Source organism: Vipera berus (assembly GCF_964194415.1).
Source record: "Vipera berus genome assembly, chromosome: 6".
Lineage (NCBI taxonomy): Eukaryota > Metazoa > Chordata > Lepidosauria > Squamata > Viperidae > Vipera > Vipera berus.
Window position 1 is genome coordinate 57,530,024 of NC_138208.1, and position 20,816 is coordinate 57,550,839.

The 20,816-nt window shown below is 37.0% G+C and overlaps 1 protein-coding gene across 2 annotated transcripts in view; it reads left to right on the forward strand.

Annotated features, from left to right (window-relative positions):
- The window catches only part of NR1H4 (nuclear receptor subfamily 1 group H member 4), a gene marked incomplete at both ends in the record, with an annotated part of 28,236 nt that extends 11,825 nt beyond the window's left edge, over positions 1-16,411 (forward strand). For both annotated transcript variants that reach the window (XM_081332029.1, XM_081332030.1), the window contains 5 exons: positions 1,442-1,540; positions 2,139-2,238; positions 5,932-6,078; positions 13,382-13,495; positions 16,173-16,411. In XM_081332029.1, the coding sequence (XP_081188155.1) occupies positions 1,442-1,540; positions 2,139-2,238; positions 5,932-6,078; positions 13,382-13,495; positions 16,173-16,411 (699 nt within the window). The remainder of the gene's footprint in view (positions 1-1,441; positions 1,541-2,138; positions 2,239-5,931; positions 6,079-13,381; positions 13,496-16,172) is intronic.
- Positions 16,412-20,816: the final 4,405 nt, after the last annotated feature.

A 20,816-nucleotide genomic window follows, 5' to 3' on the forward strand; every position in this document is an offset into this window, starting at 1 on the left:
GTTACAATTTAAATCTTGAGTTAAGTCTTAGGGGTCCATGGCCATGGTCTATTGCCACAAAAGGTATTTAAGAGGGTCAGTAGTGAAGAAGAGGTTGAGAACCACTGATCTTATTGATGCAATAACAGACATGGCTAATTCGGTATTAGGGGTTAAGCTGCCCAGCTAGAAATTGGGAGAGCATAAATTCTAGTCCTGACTTAGGCACAAAATAAGCTGGGTGATCTTGAGCCAGTCATTCTCTCTCAGTCTCAGAAAGCAAGCAATGGCAAACCACTTCTGAAATCTTGCCACAAAAATTGCAAAGCCTAGTCCAGGCAATCACCAGGACTCTAACGCATAATAAACAAACAAACAAATACATAAACAGTTAATATTTACAGTTCTGACAAGTTTTAATCTTGGTTGTAATAGGATGTTCCCATCATATACACATGGTTTGTACACCATATAATCTTACTACTCTTCTATTCTTCTCTTCTGTGTCTTTTGTATTCTGATACAGATTAATGACTAATTAATGTATTATTATTATTATTACTAGCTTGATATAGTTTTGAATCCCTGGCAAAATATATTTATGTCTAAGTCATTATGGAAAAGATGTGTTTATTATTTTATTTTGCATATATATAGGTAGTCCTCAAGCTATGTCCACTTGTTTAGCGATCATTCAAACTTATGACTGTACTGAATGTGTAGTACTTATGACTAGTCTTCAAAAATCACATGATTACAATCTGGGCACTTGGCAACCCACTCACACTTATGGCGACTGCAGCATTCTGAAGTAACCTGATCATCATTTTCAACTTTCCCTGCTGGCTTCCCACAAGCAAAGGCAATGGAGAAGGTAACAGGGAAGGTTGCAAGTCGCTCCCATCAGTTGTTTTTGCCACTTTTTCTCCCCAAATGCACTATTATGGAGTATAAAATCTCAGGGATCTCATACTCAGTAGCACCACTCCACCAGGACCACCCTCCATAGCAATTTCCCATAGCTTCTACCAGTTCATCTACATTTTGTAGTGTCTGCCTGCAGCCTCAGCCAACCCATCAACCATCTGTGGCCCTTGCCTACTTGCCTGCTTGTAGTACTGTCCCCATTGCACACAGACACCTCACAGCACCATCATGTACCTCCACCCCCACCCCCCCACACACACACTCCAAACTCTTCTCATTTAACAAACTGCATGGTCCTGGGGCTGCAATGGCAATGGAGACTGCTGGGATTACCATTGCTAAGTAATGCAGTCATGTGCTGTTGAACTTTACAACTGTATCATTTAGTGATGGAAATTCCAGTTCCAATTGGTGTAGTAACCTGAGGACTACCTACAATGCAAAAGTAAATGATTCCATTCTATTATTGAAATTAAACCTACGTATGAAGTGAAAAATCATGCTCAGTTATGGTTTCATTTTTTTGCCAGTATAGGAGAAAGTAAAACTAAGCCCAGAACAACAAAATCTTCTTTGTTATATAATGGATTCCTATAATAAACAGCAGATTCCTCCTGAAGTGACCAAAAAGCTTGTAAGTATTCATGCTTTATCTCTCATAGAATGATTTAGTGATCAATATTTTTGGCTTAAAGTGGTATGCCAATAAACAACAGGGATTTTAGAGGTTATTTTGACACTACTGTACCATATTGGCTACAAAACTCAGTGGGCCATTAAATGGCGACAAAGGGTGGTTTTTTTTAAAGACCTCTTAACTTGGGCATTCTCTGAATTTTTGCAGTCTAGCTGAAGTACCACTATTTATATTTGTTCTAGTCAAGCCAAGTGAAGGCATAGAATTTGGATTCAGATCTCATAACAAGCAGTACAGAAAGTTTTTATTTGTTGTACAAAAAGCTGAATGTGCAACATCCTCTATTTTTCATCTATAGTGTATAAGATTATGAGACTTTTAAACTGCTATATTGTCTTCATCTGTTTCATTTTATCTTATTGTGGTATAAAATAATCAGTTTTCTGTAACTTTCATAATTTAATAATTGTTTAACTTTTCACTAAGTAATCCTATACATTTGAGATAGTTGTTCAAGAAAAAATAATAATTAATTTCTAGGATTCCTATTTTTAGCACTAGTTATAATTAATGATTATCTTGTTTTGATTATCAGTTACAAGAGGACTACAGTGCAGAAGAAAATTTTCTTGTTTTAACAGAAATGGCCACTAGCCATGTTAAAATGCTTGTGGAGTTCACTAAAAGATTACCAGGTAATGAGATGTTGAATAAGTTTGGTCAAATTCATCAAATTTGATTTTTAATCAGAGATTTTTTATTTTATATCCCTTTATATCCTCCTAATCTAATTAATACTCAAGGCACTTAATAAAATATTTTAAAAATAAAAAATAGAAAGTAAAGGGCAACAACATTAATATTAATAACATTTAAAAAATAAATAACCAATGAAAGTTGTTTTAGAGATTTTATAACTACTGAGGGGGAACATAAATTTCAGGATGACAACCATCTTAAATTCAATGCTTCTGCTTAATAGATTGGGGATATCATATAGCATATAATTAAAGATACTAGCACCTCTTTCACTCCAGAACATCCATTCCCTCTTAGAATCACCTTTGACCAATCTCTTTAGAAAATAAAAATCAATTGTGTCAGCCTCTACTCTCCATATTTCATGCGCTTACCCTTTGACCTATAAGATCTGTTGCACAGCAATTTTTTTCAGAAGGTAATATAATAACTTTTATTAGAGTATATTAGAGCAATTAGAGTAAAGAGTTTTCATTTTAGGCCCTTACCTATTAAAATAATCAAATAATAAATTTCAGCATCTTCATTCCAGGTTTTTCATTGATAGAAAAAATCTGTTATACTCTTTCCTTGTATATAGTTACAGTGATCTTTTATGAATTTATCAATTCTTAACTGAGCCCCACCAGATTTATTGTTAATTTGACAGCATATGGTCAAATGCCGGGCAAATCAGGAGATTCAGGCAGTTCAAATGAGTATAAAGATTTATTGCAAGCTTAAGCTCTCTACAAGAATCTGAGCTACTAATGGGCAAGGAAAGTTAAGAATAGAAAGCAATTCAAGGTGGGCTGGACTTAGATCTCTTGTGGGCATGAAGGGACTCATGACTTATGATGCGTTTGACCCCTCCCCAGGGCTTAGCCTGGTCATCTCTCACACATATATAGATTTTCCTACAGCCCTCTCATTAAAAAGAATTGGTGGGTACTAATTTTGTAGTGGACAAAATGGTCACACAGTTTCTCCTTCCCACCATATAAAACAGTGCATTTTCTTCTTATGATGTCTTGTCATCTAAACACATTAGAAGAAAATAAGCAAATGTGGGTTTCTGGGGAAGAAATGGTGAACTGAAAGTGGCTCTGTGAAAAGTGAAGCCAACAACTGCTTTAGAGTGAAGAGGCGGCAGGTAGGCTAGCTCTTTGATACCTCCTCTCCAGATAAAGAGAGGTTGGTCCATGCGAGATTACAATATGGGGTTCTCAAGTCATGGGGGAATAGCAGCCATCTTGCTTAAACTGCAGTTGGTGCCTTATAAGAGCACTGGGTTCACATATTTACTTTTCTAATTACTCCTGGAAATTGCTGTTAGTTGCTGTTAGAACTTTTGGATCAACAGGTTTTATAGTACATTCCTCTAATCCAGGGGTGTCAAACTGCCAGCCCTCGGGCTGGATGCGTCGCGACGAAACTGTGCCCACCCCATTGCCGGCAATGGGGAAAAAGCTCCAATACGTCGTGCGACGTCACGTTATGTCGTGAGTTTGACATGTCTCCTCTAATCCTTAGTGAAATAAGTTTTAAATATAGGTTTAAGACCTAAAAAATTGGAGGGGGGGGATAAACAGCAAAAGAGTGTGTTAAACCTTTGATTTTAGAAAGTTACAAATGGTCCAGATAAATTTGAAATAAAATTTTGGAATTAATTGTAAGAATCCTTCCCTGGGAAAGTGCCTTTGTTTTGAATTCATCTTAAAAAATAAGACTTTAAAAATTGGACACTAGAGGAAACTAAAAGGAACTACAGATTACAATTGAAAAGAATACTTAAATTTGTTTTGCAAATACAGAATGAAAAAATATTTTAACATTGGATTTATTGAAATAGTTTTAAACAATCCAAAAAGTTAATTTTAAGAGTATCTGCCTCTATAGACAGATTGCTTTTAAAAGATATTATGGAAGAGGAACCAATTTTATGTGACAATAGTGAGACTGACGTGAAAGTGGATTTAAATATAACAGGCTACAAGAATGACATGGCAGAAGATATTGCACTGGACATACAAAAGACTGGTAGTCTAAAAATTAAAAGGGATATGCAAATAACAAGCCAAGAGAATTACCTGGATAATTTTCCTATATTGGATTTAAAAGGAGTCTTGATTTAAGAATTTTATGAAAAGGGATAAAGAAAAAATGAAAAGAAATCAAGTTTTAGGACATTATTTAAAAGGTTTAAAGATCAAGATTGTTAGAAGTAAAAAAGAAAGAATATAAAGATAGTTTATTTGATCAAAGTTAAAATAAATATGTTGTTATCTGTGGTAACCCTTAATGGGCTTTTGTTGACATCTGGATTGAAATGACATAGTTTTAAGGATTTATTTATAGATATGAGATGAGATATGGAAAGAATGTGTTATATTTTAAGGAAAGGTGCAAAGTTACTAAAATTGTTTTTATACTTTTGATGAAGAGGGAAGTCCTATATTTCTTTTTTATTATATTCTTATACTTCTTTCATTTTTCAGAAAGTGTACTTTCTATTTTTTTATTTCTATTTTTTACATTGTTAGTTTTTATTGTTACAGTGGTAATTTTTAATTAAAAAACTATTAAAAAAGAAAATAGGCAAAATTTACCTATGAAAGCAATTGGCAGTAGATGTTGTAAAAATTGGTAGGTAAAAGTAGTGCTATGCTGTTTTAAATTACTAATAAGCCAGACAGTATCAGGTTACAGATATTTAGCTTAAATATCAATTTTAACTCTAGTTAGACCAAGCCTCAGTAGAGCAGATATTATAAATTAAATGTTTGTTTGACTTCATAATATCTTCATAATATTTTCAGTGCACTGAAAATTAACATGGCTCTAAGGAGGCTTACTTGGGGATTGGTGGAGATGTATTCCAGTCATCCTGATAGACCAAACCTCCACCACAGCTAACCCAGCTCTCTTTGAATCAGTTTATGACTAGTTGGTGTGAGGCTGGAAAAATAAATGCAGATAGGCTAGAATACCTTTACCCAGTTATCTCTGTGCTTTTATAAAGTGAACACAAATCTTAATTGGCATAATTGGAAAGCAGACCTGATTAAGATATTGCCAACGTTAATAATTCACCTTTAAATTGGTGTAAGTGTGGAGTTCTTTATTTGAAAACTTAGACTGAAATGGGTAGTGCCTAAATTTGATGAATAAAGATTCTTCCAACTACAAACCTTATTTTTATGTAGTATTATATAAAGTTTTTTTACATAGTCTCTCTTTTTAAAGCTACCGGTAATTAGAACAAAGAAAAAAACAAGAACAAGAAATGAATGAAAGAATTGGAAAGTATCCAGTTAAATACTGAAAGACGATAATACATCAGCTCTCTTCTAACCCACAAACAGGAAGTTAATTTGTAATGTGCTAATTAGGCTGAGAGTAATCACCTTGTGATCTTAAATTAGATTAAGAGAATGTGTATATGTGAAAAAACCTAGATGAATTCTTGTTTGGTGGCTTGGGAATTGAAACAAAATTCACCCTTCAAATATGTCTTTATAATTAAATAGCTTCTTTTCTGAGCTAAAAAAAAGGAGATTTATCTATTTTAGTTATCCTACAGTGTATCTTTGTCACCCTAAAAACCATTTTTCTGACGTCTAGCTTAATGTTCTCACATTTTATTTCAGGTTTTCAAATCCTGGATCATGAAGATCAAATTGCTTTGCTAAAAGGTTCAGCAGTAGAAGCTATGTTCCTTCGATCAGCTGAAATTTTTAACAGGAAACTTCCTAGAGGACACGCTGATCTCTTAGAAGAAAGAATTCGCAACAGTGGTAGGTATCATTAATAGCAAAAGGAGACTCACTATTCTTGAAAAGTTGAACAAAAAATCACAGCTATTTTGTGAATGTCAAGCTTTTCAGCATTCAGTAAGAATCAACCTTGGGTTCAAGGCTATCAAGAAATTATAATGTATTATAAAAATACAAATACTGAAAATAAATTTGTGCTATTATAATCAGCCATATTTGAAATGTGAAGATGTGAAAAAAATCAGATAATGATATGTCATTTCTATCTCATTAAATTCAGTAAAATAATCTCACCCATCCAAATGCACGGCAATGACAAAACAAGCTCTATAATTGCTAAGTACTGTATAGATCAGGCATGTCAAATTCACGTCACATGAGGTTGCACGACATATCAGAACTTTTTCCCCATTGCCGGCAATGGGGTGGGCGCGGTTTCAGTGTGATGCATCTGGCCCATGGGCCGGCAGTTTGACATGCCTGGTATAGATTGAGTGGAAAAACTGATATTAGTTCATCTACAATAAATTTGGTTATAACTGATGTGTGTGATACTCACTATATAGTTGGTTTCACAAGATTATCTTTACTAATACTTTTACAGCATCTTTCTGTGTACAAAATGTGATTTCATTAACATTTAAATACAGTTATGGTATATATAAGTATCTTGGTCATCATAAGTTATTATCATTTGAACCTACTGTCTATGCTCTGGATTTCATATTTGGAAGTCACACATTTGAGAACCAAAATGAACAATTGCAGAGGAAGATAAGAGGGGAAAATTCTTGCTGTTTTTCCCCCCCAAAGATGATCTAGGCATGAATGGGGGTATAAGATAAACATCTAGGAGCTAGGTTGCAAATTTATACCCATTTATATGGGAACAAGTTCTATTTCTGCTTAGTATTTCTGACTGTTTTACTCTGTTAGCAACTCTACTACAGGTAGTCCTCGAGTTACGAGTGTAATGGAGCCTGCCCATTACACTCATAACTCGAAAACTCATAGAGTGAATCTTGTACCTCAAACAAGATTACTCCCTTGCTCATTAAAATGCACGCAGCCCGTTAAGCGAACATGACGGTGGGAAAGGCCATGGAGGGCCTAATGATGGAGTGGGCCCCCAAGGCCTCTCTGACCCACTAAGATACCACATGCTTCACCCTCCCTTCCTGCCATGCCGGACTCACCTGGAAAACATCTGTCTCCTCTGTGCCGCAGTTCCTGCTGCCACCCGAATTTGAGGCTGGGGAATGCTTCCACACCCCCTCCGTGGCTCCATACAGGCTCTGGAGGCCTTTTCCAGGCTACTGCCACCCAGATTTGGGGCTGGGGAATGCTTCTGTGCCCTCCTGTGGCCTGATCTGGGCTCCAGAGACCTTTTCCAGGCCACTGCCACCTGGATCTGACGCTGGGAGATGCTTCTGTAGTCCCCCATGGCCCTATTGGGCCTGGAAAATGCCTCTGGAACCCAGCTCAGGCCATGGGGGGAATGCAGAAGCATTCCACAGCCTCAAATCCGAGTGGCAGCAGCCTGGAAAAGGCCTCTGGAGCCTGGATCAGGCCAAGGAGGAGGTGCGGAAGTGTTCCTCAGCCTAAAATCTGGGCGGCAGTGGCCTAGAAAAGGTGCCCGGAACCCTGATCCAGCCTGCGGAGGTACGTGAAAGTGTCCCCCAGTTTCAGTTCCATTCTCTGTTGCAGAGAACAGAGGTCTAAAGTACCATGAGATCACATGAGATCAGTTGCGTGAGATCTCACACCTCTGATCTCACGTGATCTTGCTTTACTTTAGGCCTCCATTCTCTGCAAATGCACCAAAGGCCTGGAGCAGCCAAGAAAGCAAAGGATCTCGATCTTCACAGGGTGAGTATTGAAGACCCGGGATGGGGGTGGGGAGGGAGGGAATAACCAGGGTGAATGTTGTAGAGCCACTGCAGTTGCTCATAAGGGCGAACGACTGCGGTGGTGCTGCAATATTTGTAACTTCGGGACTTGCTCATAAGCACTAGGAGGCACTCATCATGTAACTTTGAATGAGCGTTAAGTGAACGCTCATAACTTGGAGATTACCTATATTAAATATATGTCCAAGAATTAATAGAGTATATGGCATTTTACTGTCAGATGATTTTCTGTGTTAATGTATTATATATCTTGTTCTTGTTTGTTTTGAAGACAGGTTGTTGAAATTCTTTTAAGAATTATAGCTAAGGGATGAGGGGTTTTAATATGCAGTTGCACATTCTAATGAATGCATACTACACACTATAACTAGATGTATTTAAAATGTGTAACGAATATGAACTTCTTCTGACAGAAAAACAAAATCTTGAGGATCATTTCTGTGGCTTGTTGAGATGATTTTTATGTGAAAGTGAACGTCAAGTTGTCAGATAGCTCCTATTGTTCACACCAGTGAAATGCAATAACAAAAGCTGAAAAAATAAATATGCCAAATAGATGTTCATTTTTTTGTCACCTGCCACAATTCAGGCTTCTGAATTCCCTTAACAGTTAGCAGTTATCCCCTTCATCTAGACAGTTGTGCATTTTGGATCTCTATGTGACAAAGAAGCTTAGTGGTGACCTTTCTGATGTAGCTTCCTTCTGTTAAGGCAGTGCTGTATGGATGGTGACGGTGGTGGTAAGACTAACAGCCAAATAGCTTGTGAGATGGAACGCTATCTTGCAAATAGCCCTGACTTCTTCTACATAAATATTAGATTAAAAAATGTTTCTATGTAGCAGCAATACTCTCACCTGCTTTTGTTCAGTACCTAATAGTTTCTCTTTATTTCATGGACAGAAGCATATGCTATTATTGTCCATGCTGTTGATCAGTTTTCAAACTAACTCATGGAGATGGGCAAAAAGAAGTTGTAACATTAGTAAATGCATTTTAAATGACTTTTTTGATAATTCTGAATGCTCATTTATAGTCATGCATTTTAGCTGCAAAGAATATCCAATGCAGCTTTGTGCATTTGCTTTTAAAATCAATGCATTTCCAAAGCAAATACCATGTTTGAAAACCATAATTTGGCAGTGGAATTGTATTTATTGGATTTTGTTCTGGTTTACAGTTCCAAACTCTTTCAAGGCAGATTGCAAGATTTCAATACACAAACAGCACTACTAAAATCTATTCCATAAAATTCCAAAAGCCAAAAGAGGTCATAAAACATTTTTTTAAAGGATTAATTATTTGGTTCAAAAAAAACATGGATATTTACAACTAATGCAACTAGAAGCCAGGTGGAAAACCCCAAGGAGTGAATTAACAATATTTTTTTTAAAAAAAGAAAATCTCTTAGATGAAAAATAATCAGTTCAGAAAATACTGGCACTTACTCAGTGTTTTTTAATTTTCCCAACAGAAAGAACTTTCTTGAATCACATACTAGATAGGCAGATATTGGTAGCAATGGACAGTTTCTTCAGTAATGCAATAAGTGAAAGCTTTCAGAAAAACTAAAGAAAGACTCTAATGAAAGATTTAGAATTAAGAAAATACTTTGAATAGATAAGATACCGTGAATGAGGTAAAACAGCATGAGTAATTAATGTGTGTTTACTTCTCAGTAACACAAGAACTAATTTACATTTTGATTTAATATCTACTGGCAGCTTCAAGCCTATCCAGAAGAAAGATCTCTTCATCCATATTAACAGCTGTCGTAGTTATAATTAATTAGCTGTAAACCACTTTCCTGAAAGCTGTTTTTCTTCTTTTAATTTAAACATCTAGCTATAATAAATGCATAAAGTGAATACTTATTGCTGAACAATGGAAATTAAAATAGCATGTACAATAAAGAATTGTCTGAAAACGAACATAAATTTTGAATTATACCAATAACCAAGTACCAACTGAATGTACCATTCACCTAAAGGGTAACGTTGTTAAAATAATATCAGAAAGTTTTCAGAAATTGTATTTTACTTCATTCATAGCAAATATTTTCTCATATGGAACAACACAAGTCACTTCAAGAATGGAAACTCCCTCTAGATGGAAGTTTTATCTGATAAAGAAATATAAAATCAAAATCATTAAAAAGAATAAACACAGAAAGAATATTGAGTTCTCAGCTTATGACTATTTCTTCGGCAATTATTCAGTTATGATACTCTGAATGGATTTACGACCTGTGCCTGAAGTTACCGATGTTGCAGCACCCCTGCAATCATGTTCTCAAAATTCAGGAGCGTCACAACTCCTGCTTCAGAGTATGTTGCAGATGTAGTCCACAAGGCCTTCCTTTTGTGGGGTAGCTGTGCCCTTTCTTTGATTGGAAGGCCCTTTAGACCTCATGTCCTACTCATCTCACAGCTTGACTAATCAAATGGACCACAGACTGTTGGGGGCAATATGCTGACTCTGTAACACCGCTTAGAGAGGGCTGTAAAGCACTGTGAAGTGGTATATAATTCTAAGTGCTAAAATATTTACTTAAGAAATGGAAATTCCTTCATTCTGAAGTTAGCTATTGCTATTGCTCAGACACAGAGGTCCCTGATACTGAGGTTTTCACATCTGTCTTGTCTAATTGCTGCAGCATGAAATGTTTCCAGTCAATTTAGTACTTTATTAGTTATTATTTTCTAAACACCTATAAATAGCTATTCCTCATAATCAATCAGTGAAATATACCTACAGTATATTATGAGCTGATTTCTATAAGCATAGAATGGTTATTTAAAGTATCATTAAAAGTGCCTCTCAGATAGGAAACCTACAATTGATCTTGGTCAAAAGTTCAATTTTCATAGACTACTGATTTTTTTTAACCAAAGAGGAAAATATTTCAGGCTTTGCATTTGTTTTGTTATACTGTTTCAATTTATTATTATACAGATAAAATGAAAACCTCCCTACAATTTCACATATTGAAATGAATTTAAGGTAGTTATGTAGCAGGGAAATATTATGCATAGATATGAAGAGTGATTCAACATCCAGTTAAACCTGTACATCTAGATTTGAGCCCAATTTCCCATATTATTTCCTACTATGTTTCTCTACTACCTGTATGGTTCTTGGAAATTAAGGAGTGCGATAATGGGATGTCTACGTATACACTTCAAAATAAAACAAAATTCAGCTCCCCAAAATATATTTAAGATATTGCAACAAAAAACCCCTATTGTGTATAGGTCACTAGTGATAAACCATTTCAACTGTATTCAAATTAAACATGTACTAGTCAACTCTTCAAGCAGATCAACAGTAGGGAGTTTCCATATGTGGTTGACCTAAAAATCCCATTAACCCTAATCAGCATGGCCAATGGCAAAAGATATTGGGAGCTAAAATTTTGCAACAGGGCTGTTTTTCCCCCCATTTCTGATTAATAGAAGAATCTTGACAGTAAAATGATGATGTCAATGCTGCTAACATCTAATGTTATTGCTTGACAAGAGATGAAGAAGTAGCCATTTCATATGCTAAACTTGTGTATTGCTTTAAGACTAGTGTATTGCTTTAGTTTAAGGTTAGGAGGGGGAATGAGTAGGAATGCACTTTCAAGGCTATTTCTCTCACTAAGAAGATAAGGGTTTGGTGGGTCTTCTAATGGAAGGGAAACTGATTCTTTAAATTAATTGGAGAATATGATTAATGACAAAATTAGAAAGGTGGAGAATTGTGTTTTAATACATTGTGCAAGGGGCGGAGATTTCAGATTCTAGCTTCCTTCGAGCAAGCATTTGCCGGTGTATTAGGCTACCGTATTTTCCGGCGTATAAGATGACTTTTTAACCCATGAAAATCACCTCAAAAGTTGGGGGGTCGTCTTATACACCGAGTCGTCTTATACGCCGGAAAATACCTCTCAGATCTTTTCTCTTTTTTGCTGGGCGGCGGGATCTCTGGGTGAATGGAGGTAGGCATGGCGACCCATGGTAAAGCGGCTGACGGCGAACGGCGAAGGAGGGCAAACTCTTGTCAGCTTCTGGGGCGGCTATTGCAGCTGCCGCCGTTGCTCTCTCTAGGACTGGCCATGATAACGCCTCCAATGCTGGCCATCAGGTCCCCGATGAGAGGAGGGGCAGGCAGTCCCCAGAGGCGCCCCGCTCGACCATAGGAAGGGAGCACCTTTGCTCCCGCCGAGGCACCGCCTGACTCGCACTGACCAGAAGAATTGCTTGCCCAGTCATGGAGTGCGGAACTGAGAGCAGCAGCGCACCAGGCGAGAGAGCTCAGAGAAAAGAAGGCGAGGCACCCATTTGGCGGGGAAGGAGCAAAGCTGAGCAAATCACAGAGCAGGCGGAGCAGAGAAACGTTAGAGGGGAAAAGGGGGCGGGGTTTAAAAGGAATGTCGGGCAGGACGTGGAGACGTTCTGCAGTTAGAAGTAACGAAGGAGCCTTCGGGCGCTTTCTGGATTGGATTGTGCAAACTGAGCGTGCCGCTACAGGCCTCGTGTTTCCCAGGGTTGCCTGTCGTGCCAGAGGTATTCCCTGTAGCCCCAGATTCTTTAGCTCCCCACTTTCCTTAATTCGGGAGAATTTTGTGCTCCGTGGAGAAACATTAATACGCAAATGCCGTTTGTTTAACCACGCAAAACTCGGGGGAAACCTTGGTATTTGGGAACGGAAAGGCTTAAGCCTTTTTATTTCTGTTTTATGCACGGGCTGGGAGGGTCACGAAGTTTACCTCTTTTATTTTAGCAACATCGTGGCACTTATAAAAAAGGGTACTAACGCTAAACGAGTTGTTAATATGCAGATTGTGTGCCAGGAAGTGAAATATTGAGTTATTAGCCCAAACCCTATAATTTAACATGAAAAGTAGGGGGTCGTCTTATACGCCGGGTCACCTTATACGCCGGAAAATACGGTAATAAAGGACTTTTAAGGTAAACAATGCCTCAGAGTCACTTGAAAAGCCCATACATTGGAAACTTGACAGATGACTGCAAATAATATTAATAATCTGCTGCATTGATCTATTTTACAGTTTGAGTTCAGTTGAAAGAAGGCATATAGAATGCATTTATAAACTGATATTTATTTATGAGATTTACAGAATTGGTGTTCGAATTTATGTTATACAGGAAAATAGTGCCCTCTTGTGAATAAAATAGCACACAGCCATCCTATAATGAAACAATAAAAAACAAAAACAAACGTAAATAGATCTGATGTGGAATTAGAGAAGGGTTATTTTTAAGTTAAAGGATTTTCATGCAGTAATTTCTATCTTTGTTGATTTTCAGGCTCTTGCATAACTTGAGTGTTGAATTGTCTGAATTTTAATTACCATAGATTGCCACATAATTCTATTATAAGAGTCTACTTTTCCACATTGTCTTATAGGTATCTCAGATGAATACATAACACCTATGTTTCATTTCTATAAAAGTATTGGGGAACTCAAGATGACACAAGAAGAATATGCTCTGCTTACAGCAATCATTATTTTATCACCAGGTAATTTCATTGTCTCAATCGTTTAGACCTGTTCAGACCACAAAACCCTAGGGTGCATCAGTTTGAAAAACCCTGTTCTAGACAATCAATACTGAATTATGTTACCAAATTTGAAGAAAAAAGAAAAGAGGCAGGAAAAAGAGAATGCTCTTTTTTATATAAAAATGGTAAATATTATTAAAATATGTTGACCAAATATTTCTAGAGTGAGTGCATATCTGTTGCCTATGTGTGCACTTTGCCACACTCCATATGTGCATGTATGGGCATGGGAAATATAGTCCAAATGCTCTTTCCTACTCTGTTCATGCAATGAAGATGGCTTAGAATGGAACACTCAGCAGTATTCCAAGGACCTTTCAAGGACTTCTCTCAGGCCCTTTTTGAAGCCCCCTGTCTAAATCTGACCCATTTTTAAATTCAGTCTTTCACCAGCTTCTCTCCTCATACCAAATGTGGTCCAAATGTGTACTGTTGTGAACAATATTTCTTTCTAGCATTCTACTAGAAGGAATGCATCAGAAAGGAACTTGTAAAATTCTACACTGATTAAGATTACAAATGTTGAGATATAATTGTTTAATCATAGACATTTCTGAATTAAATGTTTCAAATAATTTTTTTTTACATTCAAAAGACAAGACAAACTACATATTACATCAGACCGCATCCTCCAGGGTTGGTATTTGGAATTCTAGTGCAGGTAGAAGACTTAACTCTTTCCTTCCATACTAGGCAGGTATCTAAGCATTTATTTTTCCCTGGAGTACAGTTATGGCCAAGTATTTCAAACACATATTCATAATAGCGAGTACAAATTTAATATCATAGCTGTTAAGATGCAATAATAATTCTGATCACTAGCAGCATAAAACAATAGGGGTCTAGCTAGAAGAAATCTCTGAGTTTAGTGGGATTTGTGTTACAGGTAGTCCTCGACTTAGAAACATTCATTTAATGACTATTCAAAACCGGCACTGAAAAAAGTGACTTATGACCGTTTATGACCACTGTGGCAACATTGTGGTCATGTGATCAAAATTCAGACGCTTGATAACTAGCAAGTATTTAGAAATACAGGAATGTATAAAACTCATGACAAAAAAGGCCTAGTGGCCCATTGAGTCTACCCTTTGAATTTTTATTTTTATTTTTGTCAGATGATGCATGTTTATACTCAGTTACTGATGACTGACCCACTATTCTGCTGAAAGTTGGTTCCAAGCTTCCACTACTTTTTCTGTGAAGTAATACTTTCTAACATTACTTTTGAACTTCCCTCCTGTCAGTTTGAAGTTATGCCATGTTCTTGATTTTTCCTTAATATTGAACATACTGCCTTCTAGAACTTTATTCACACCCTTAATATATTTAAGTTTCAGTAATGCCCCCCACTTTCCTTTCTGTCCTCCAGGCTGTACATACTCAATTCCTCCAATCTCTCCTGATATGTTTTGTCCCTCAGACCTTGCACCATTTTTATTGCCCATCTCTGAACTTAATCTTATTAATATCTTTTTTTAAATGAGATCTCCAGAACTGGACACAGTATTCCAAATGAGGTCTGACCAAAGCCCTGTATTAGGATTAGGACCTCCTTTTTCCTGCTGGTGATCCCTCTAGTGTTGCATCCCAGAATTTTGTTTGCCTAAACAGCTGCGTGGCCACAGTTTGCTTATTTTGTAGTCATCTGTTATGAACACACCTAAATCCTTTTTCTTCTGTTGTTCTAACACTGTACCCCCTAATAGCGTACCCTACCAGAGGATTTCTATGATCCCTAAGTATGCTGTGTCCCTTTTGTGATCTTCTGACAAAGTCAATGGGGAAGCCAGATTCACTTAACAACTGTGCTACTATCTTAATAACTGCAGTAATTCACTTAACAACTGTGGCAACAACTGTGACAAGAAAGTCATACAATGGGACAAAATTCAATTAACTATCTCACTTAAAAACAGAAATTTTGGCCTCATATGTGGTCATAAGTCAAAGACTGCCTGTTTTTTCTCAGTCTCTAGAAATAGTCAACCTGACCCATCTTTAAAGCCAGAAACCAAGAAAATAAAAATAGGATTTGAATGAAAAAATATTTAATTCTGTATTTTTTGTAGGCATGGGATAGATTTTAAATTTAAATCTCAAAGAAATAAGATTGTAACCATTCTTTGAAGCAAGAATATAACAAAACCAATTAAAACACACTCATGTTTATTTTTGATTTTGTATACTGCTACCAAACAAAATATGAAGAACAAAATATGAAGCAATATTTAATATAATACTGTGAGCCAAAGGCCTGTGAGAATAAAAATTTGGGGTGCCTTTTTAAGGAGAGAGACGCCAGCTCTACTGCAAAGTATTCCAGAGTTGTTTTTACTATCTTTGCATAACAGAGATAAATATTTCAGCAATAGGAATTTGAATTATCTCAGAATCAGGGTGTGCAACCTCTATAAACAATACTGTAGTATCAAGCAAGCTAATAAGTAAAACTAATCCCATCAACACTGCAACTTTTTAGAGACAAGCAATTCTGCATATATGGGAACAAAATAGCCTATAAACAGAGAAATGATGTATTTCACTTGCAATTGTAACACTTTGGTCTTCATAATTTACATATATGAAATAATGCTTATTATTGTTCCCCATCTTCTTTGAAAATTAAAACCAGATCGGCAATACATAAAGGATAGAGATTCTGTTGAACGGCTTCAAGAGCCTCTGCTTGAAGTTCTGCAAACATTCTGCAAGCTTCATCACACAGATAGTCCTCAACATTTTGCTTGTCTCCTCGGTCGTATTACAGAATTACGGACTTTTAACCACCATCATGCAGATATGTTGATGTCATGGAGAGTTAACAATCACAAATTCACACCTCTTCTTTGTGAAATATGGGATGTGCAGTGATAAGCCTGGATTTTACTGGATCCTAAACTAAGTTAGCTGGGACAACAGACTTGAATCCATAACATCAGTGTATTCATTCAGAGTTTTTGTATGGTAAATATTCTCTTAAAGCACTTAAAATAATTCATAGTAAATCATTTTCATTGAAGTTTACATTTGTGTCTGTTTACATAGAATACTTGCCATGGTTCTTAAATTCCTTGAAACAAAAGTACATTTCTATTTGCTTGAAGCAAGTTCCTGTTATTTCTTTTGAAATTAAAATGATATACTACAATTTCTTCTTTTTATTTCCATCTTTGTTCATTATAAATCACTACTTCAGTTGATAAATGGATATTTATCATAGCCAAGCTGAAGAGCTATCTCTTGGTCCTAAACTATTGAAAACTAGACCTGCATAAAACACACTGTCTATCCTGCTGTAGGTACTATGTTGGCAAATGCTGCTGATCTTATATTCAAGTCATATTAGAGACAAACTTGTGGGCTCCCTCCCTTATTACCAAATATCACCATCTCATGGGAAAACTATGCACCAATAATTCTCCTTAATGTAGAGCAGGGGGTGTCAAACTGCCGGCCCACGGCCCAGATGTGTCACGCCAAAACCACACCCACCCCATTGCCGGCAATGGGGAAAAAGTCGTGATACGTCGCGACATGCCACGTGATGTTGCAAGTTTGACACCCCTAATATAGAGCAAGGCTGGGAGGATGATTAGACATGTGGGGTCAGCCATCTTTCAAATCTTGTTCCAGTTTTGCACAAATGCATTCAGAAGAAGTTTGACTATTGGCTGGTAATTTTGGTCATTGACTGAGCACTGTTCTGAATATCTTTATTTTGCTTACATTACCTGTTATATATACGTAAGTTCAGCATTAGTTCAGAAGACCAGAAAACCATATTCAAAAGTAGCCTGAACAACAGATGACAGGTACAGGGATTTTGTGTTGTGAATCAGAAGACAGCCAACTTTCCATTCCCTGCTTTGATACAGTTTCACACTCAAAGAGACACATTGATTCATCTCTCCAAACTGGGAATTGGCTCAAAGACTTACTGAGCACCTGGGACAGCATAATTTGAAAGAATCAGAATTTCCTATTTTGCCCGGAGAATAACAACTATCAAAGGCAGTGTTCATAGACTGGTGGAGGTCAGTTTTTCTGTGAATATAAAAATAGCCTTAAAGGGAATATAGAACTAGTTGCCCATCAAAGGAGGTACCACAAATATTTATTTTATTTATTTTATTTTAATCCCATTTATATCCCACCCTTCTCCGAAGACTCAGGGCGGCTTACAATCTAAGCACAAATCAATGTGCTTAGCAATAGCCTTCATTCTATGTATATGCCTGCTTATTAGGGCTTTCGCCCCCCCCCCAGCAGCATTATTACAAAGTCAGCTTATTGCCCCCAACAATCTGGGTCCTCAATTTACCTACCTCGGAAGGATGGAAGGCTGAGTCAACCTTGAGCCTGGTGGGATGCGAACCTGCACTAATTGCAGGCAGCTGGTGTTACTTAAGGAGGCATTAGCCCACTGCTCCACCAAGGCTCCAATTGCCAATTGATTATTTAAATCTGTTATTTTTAGGTAGAAAAAAAGAAGAAAAGGTTGAATATACTGCTGGAGTTATTGTAAAAACAATATATTGATGAATGATTTGAATTGAAGTTACATGACTTATCAATTCTACCTCTACTGTAGAAACTCTTAGGATGCCTTAGGCCAGTATCCATCTTTTAGTAATGGCTGCTTTCAGGGCTATCTTATTGGAGAAAACTGACGGAGAAAGTCCTCCATGCCTGGGTTTGTGAAGGATATGTGAGTTAAAAATCAAGTGAGTAAATAAGGATCATCTCTTTGAAGAAGAGGCTAAGACCTATCCACCATTCCATAAAAAAGTACAAATCCATTTATCTGGTTCATTTACTGGGCTAACCTGTGCTATACTGTGCCAATTATGACTTATTAAAATGGCTTAAAAACCAAATTCCTAAAACTGTCACTACCATATCTGGGCTATACAAATCTAGACAAATAGATGCAGAAAGAGATGCAGAAAGCTCCAAGGTCGAGTTTTGCAGCCCTGTTCTTATATGTCCAACTAAACCACAGGTCTGCAACCTGTGGCTCCGGAGCCGCATGCAGCTCTTTCAGCCGTCTCCTGCGGCTCCCAGTCGTCTGCCATGTGCAGTCCAAAAAAAAAAAAAGTGGGACTAAAAAAGTTCAACCAATCAATTCAAATATGCAGGGTAGGTGCATATCTCGCCTTGGCTCCACTATTCAGTCAAATCCTGTTCTGCGCATGCGCGTATGTACGCGCATGTGCACACATTTTTTGCGGCTCCGTTTTTCCTTTTGTGAGGGAACCGGTTCCGAGTGGCTCTTTCACTGTTTCAGGTTGCTGACCCCTGAACTAAACCAAACCAATAACACTATTTACTAAAAAGACAGTGCCAAATTTAACCTGATCCCAAAATGAATATTTATAAAAACTACACACACACAACCTAAAGAGTGCCCAACTTCCTGACCTGTTTAATGTAGGTCTGCCAACTCTAAATGAAACCAATCTCCCACCCATAAATATATGCCTTGTGACTCATTTAATCTATTCATATGTGTATGCATACATACATGTGTATATCTTTTTCACAAGCCAAACTCCAAAGCAGGGAAAGGTCTGGATAAATAAATACTTTCATTTTAATTGAATTAATCTCAGTTGACTCAAATTAATTCCTTAAGAGGAATCTCATTTCTAAACTAATGGACCTTCCCCTTCTACCCACAGAAACTAACCATTATCCTACACAGAACCACACATTCCCGTCCCCGGTTTCAAAGAAGCAAAGAAATAGAATGTATATGAATTAAGGGGAAGAAATAGCTGCATAGAGAATGACAAAAAAGGGAAAAATGGCATTGAGATAAGGGGAGGAGAGCAGGTAATTTCACAGGGAAAGAGAAGAAAAACACTATGGAAATATTACAAAAAACGGTGAAATCTCCAAGCAAGCACTCATTCCCAAGTGCTGGCAAATTTCAAAAGCATCCACACTATTCATCAGTAAAATGTGTATCTGCAGAAATGTACGTTTCCTGATTATTTTAAATGATTCTCTTTATCACTAATCTTTTCCTCCCCTATTCACCTGGGTAAAAATAAACTTGTTTTCTCCTATTAAATTAACTCAATACATACATAAAACAGTGTGTGTACTTAGGATGGTTAGCATCAGTGCTGACACTTTTTAAATGAAAAATATTTTTTTCTGTTTCACAACAGTGGCCAAGCTGGAGGTCCTCATGCCTTACTACACTGTTGGTTGCTTAACCATGCTTTTCAACCAACTTACAACTGTACAGATTTACAGAACCTGCAGACTAGGGTTGAGACACACTACAATGACTTTTTCCCACTATATGCTAAATTAAATCCTGTTGTGGATTAGCTTTGTCAGAGCAGAGGGCAAGGAATCATTTGGTTTGGGCCTCAAAGTTATTTTAAAGCAACCTTATTAAGTTTTTTAAAAAGATAAAATACAAATTAACAAAAACAAAAAAAGATTAAAAGAAAGGGGGAAGGGAACAAGGGGGGAGTTAAAAAGACAAAAGAAAAGAAAAAAGTACAAAAATGAGTTCTTTTTTCAGTACAAATTTATAATAAAGTAACCTCTTACTCTAAATTAAAACAAAACAATAGACAATATAAAAATTAAATAAAAAAACCCTAAACCTATATAACCACTTATTCTCTCTTTCTAAAGAAGTCCTAAAGTGTTGTCCATGTAGAATAGTGAGTTCTAGGTAGGCTGCACCTGTCTGTCTATAGTACACTAAACTATCAATCATCGTTAACAAACCGCAACACTTGAGTTCACAACCAAAGTAAACCAAAGAGATAACATCGTGTAATAATTTAACACAATGATTCTAGCAATATATCAGCACAGAATATTGTATTGCACGGTGGCCTATCCAGTGCATTTGTTAACCAAGGCTCACAGTTTACGCCTGGCAAACATAGGCATAAACTAGTTGTTCGAATTCTGTAGCGCTGTGTTGCAATACGCTTTATACGGAAGGATAAGGAACCTCTGATTATGCTTCTGATCCATTTCTCTGCCTCCACACTGACTTTTCTGGTTAGGGCTGCTGGGTGTTGCAACCGCTTAGGTTTTTTTAACCAAAGCATACAGAGGAATCCTAAATCCTAACACCCGCGGCCCGAGTCCAAAGCAGGCTGTGGAGATAGGCAAAAACTTAGCAAGAGCTGCCTCTCCTGCCGCACATCCTGTGCTTTCTTTCTCAGCTAAGGCAGCGTTTTCCAACCTTAGGAACTTGAAGATGCGTGGACTTCAACTCCCAGAATTCCCCAGCCAGCAT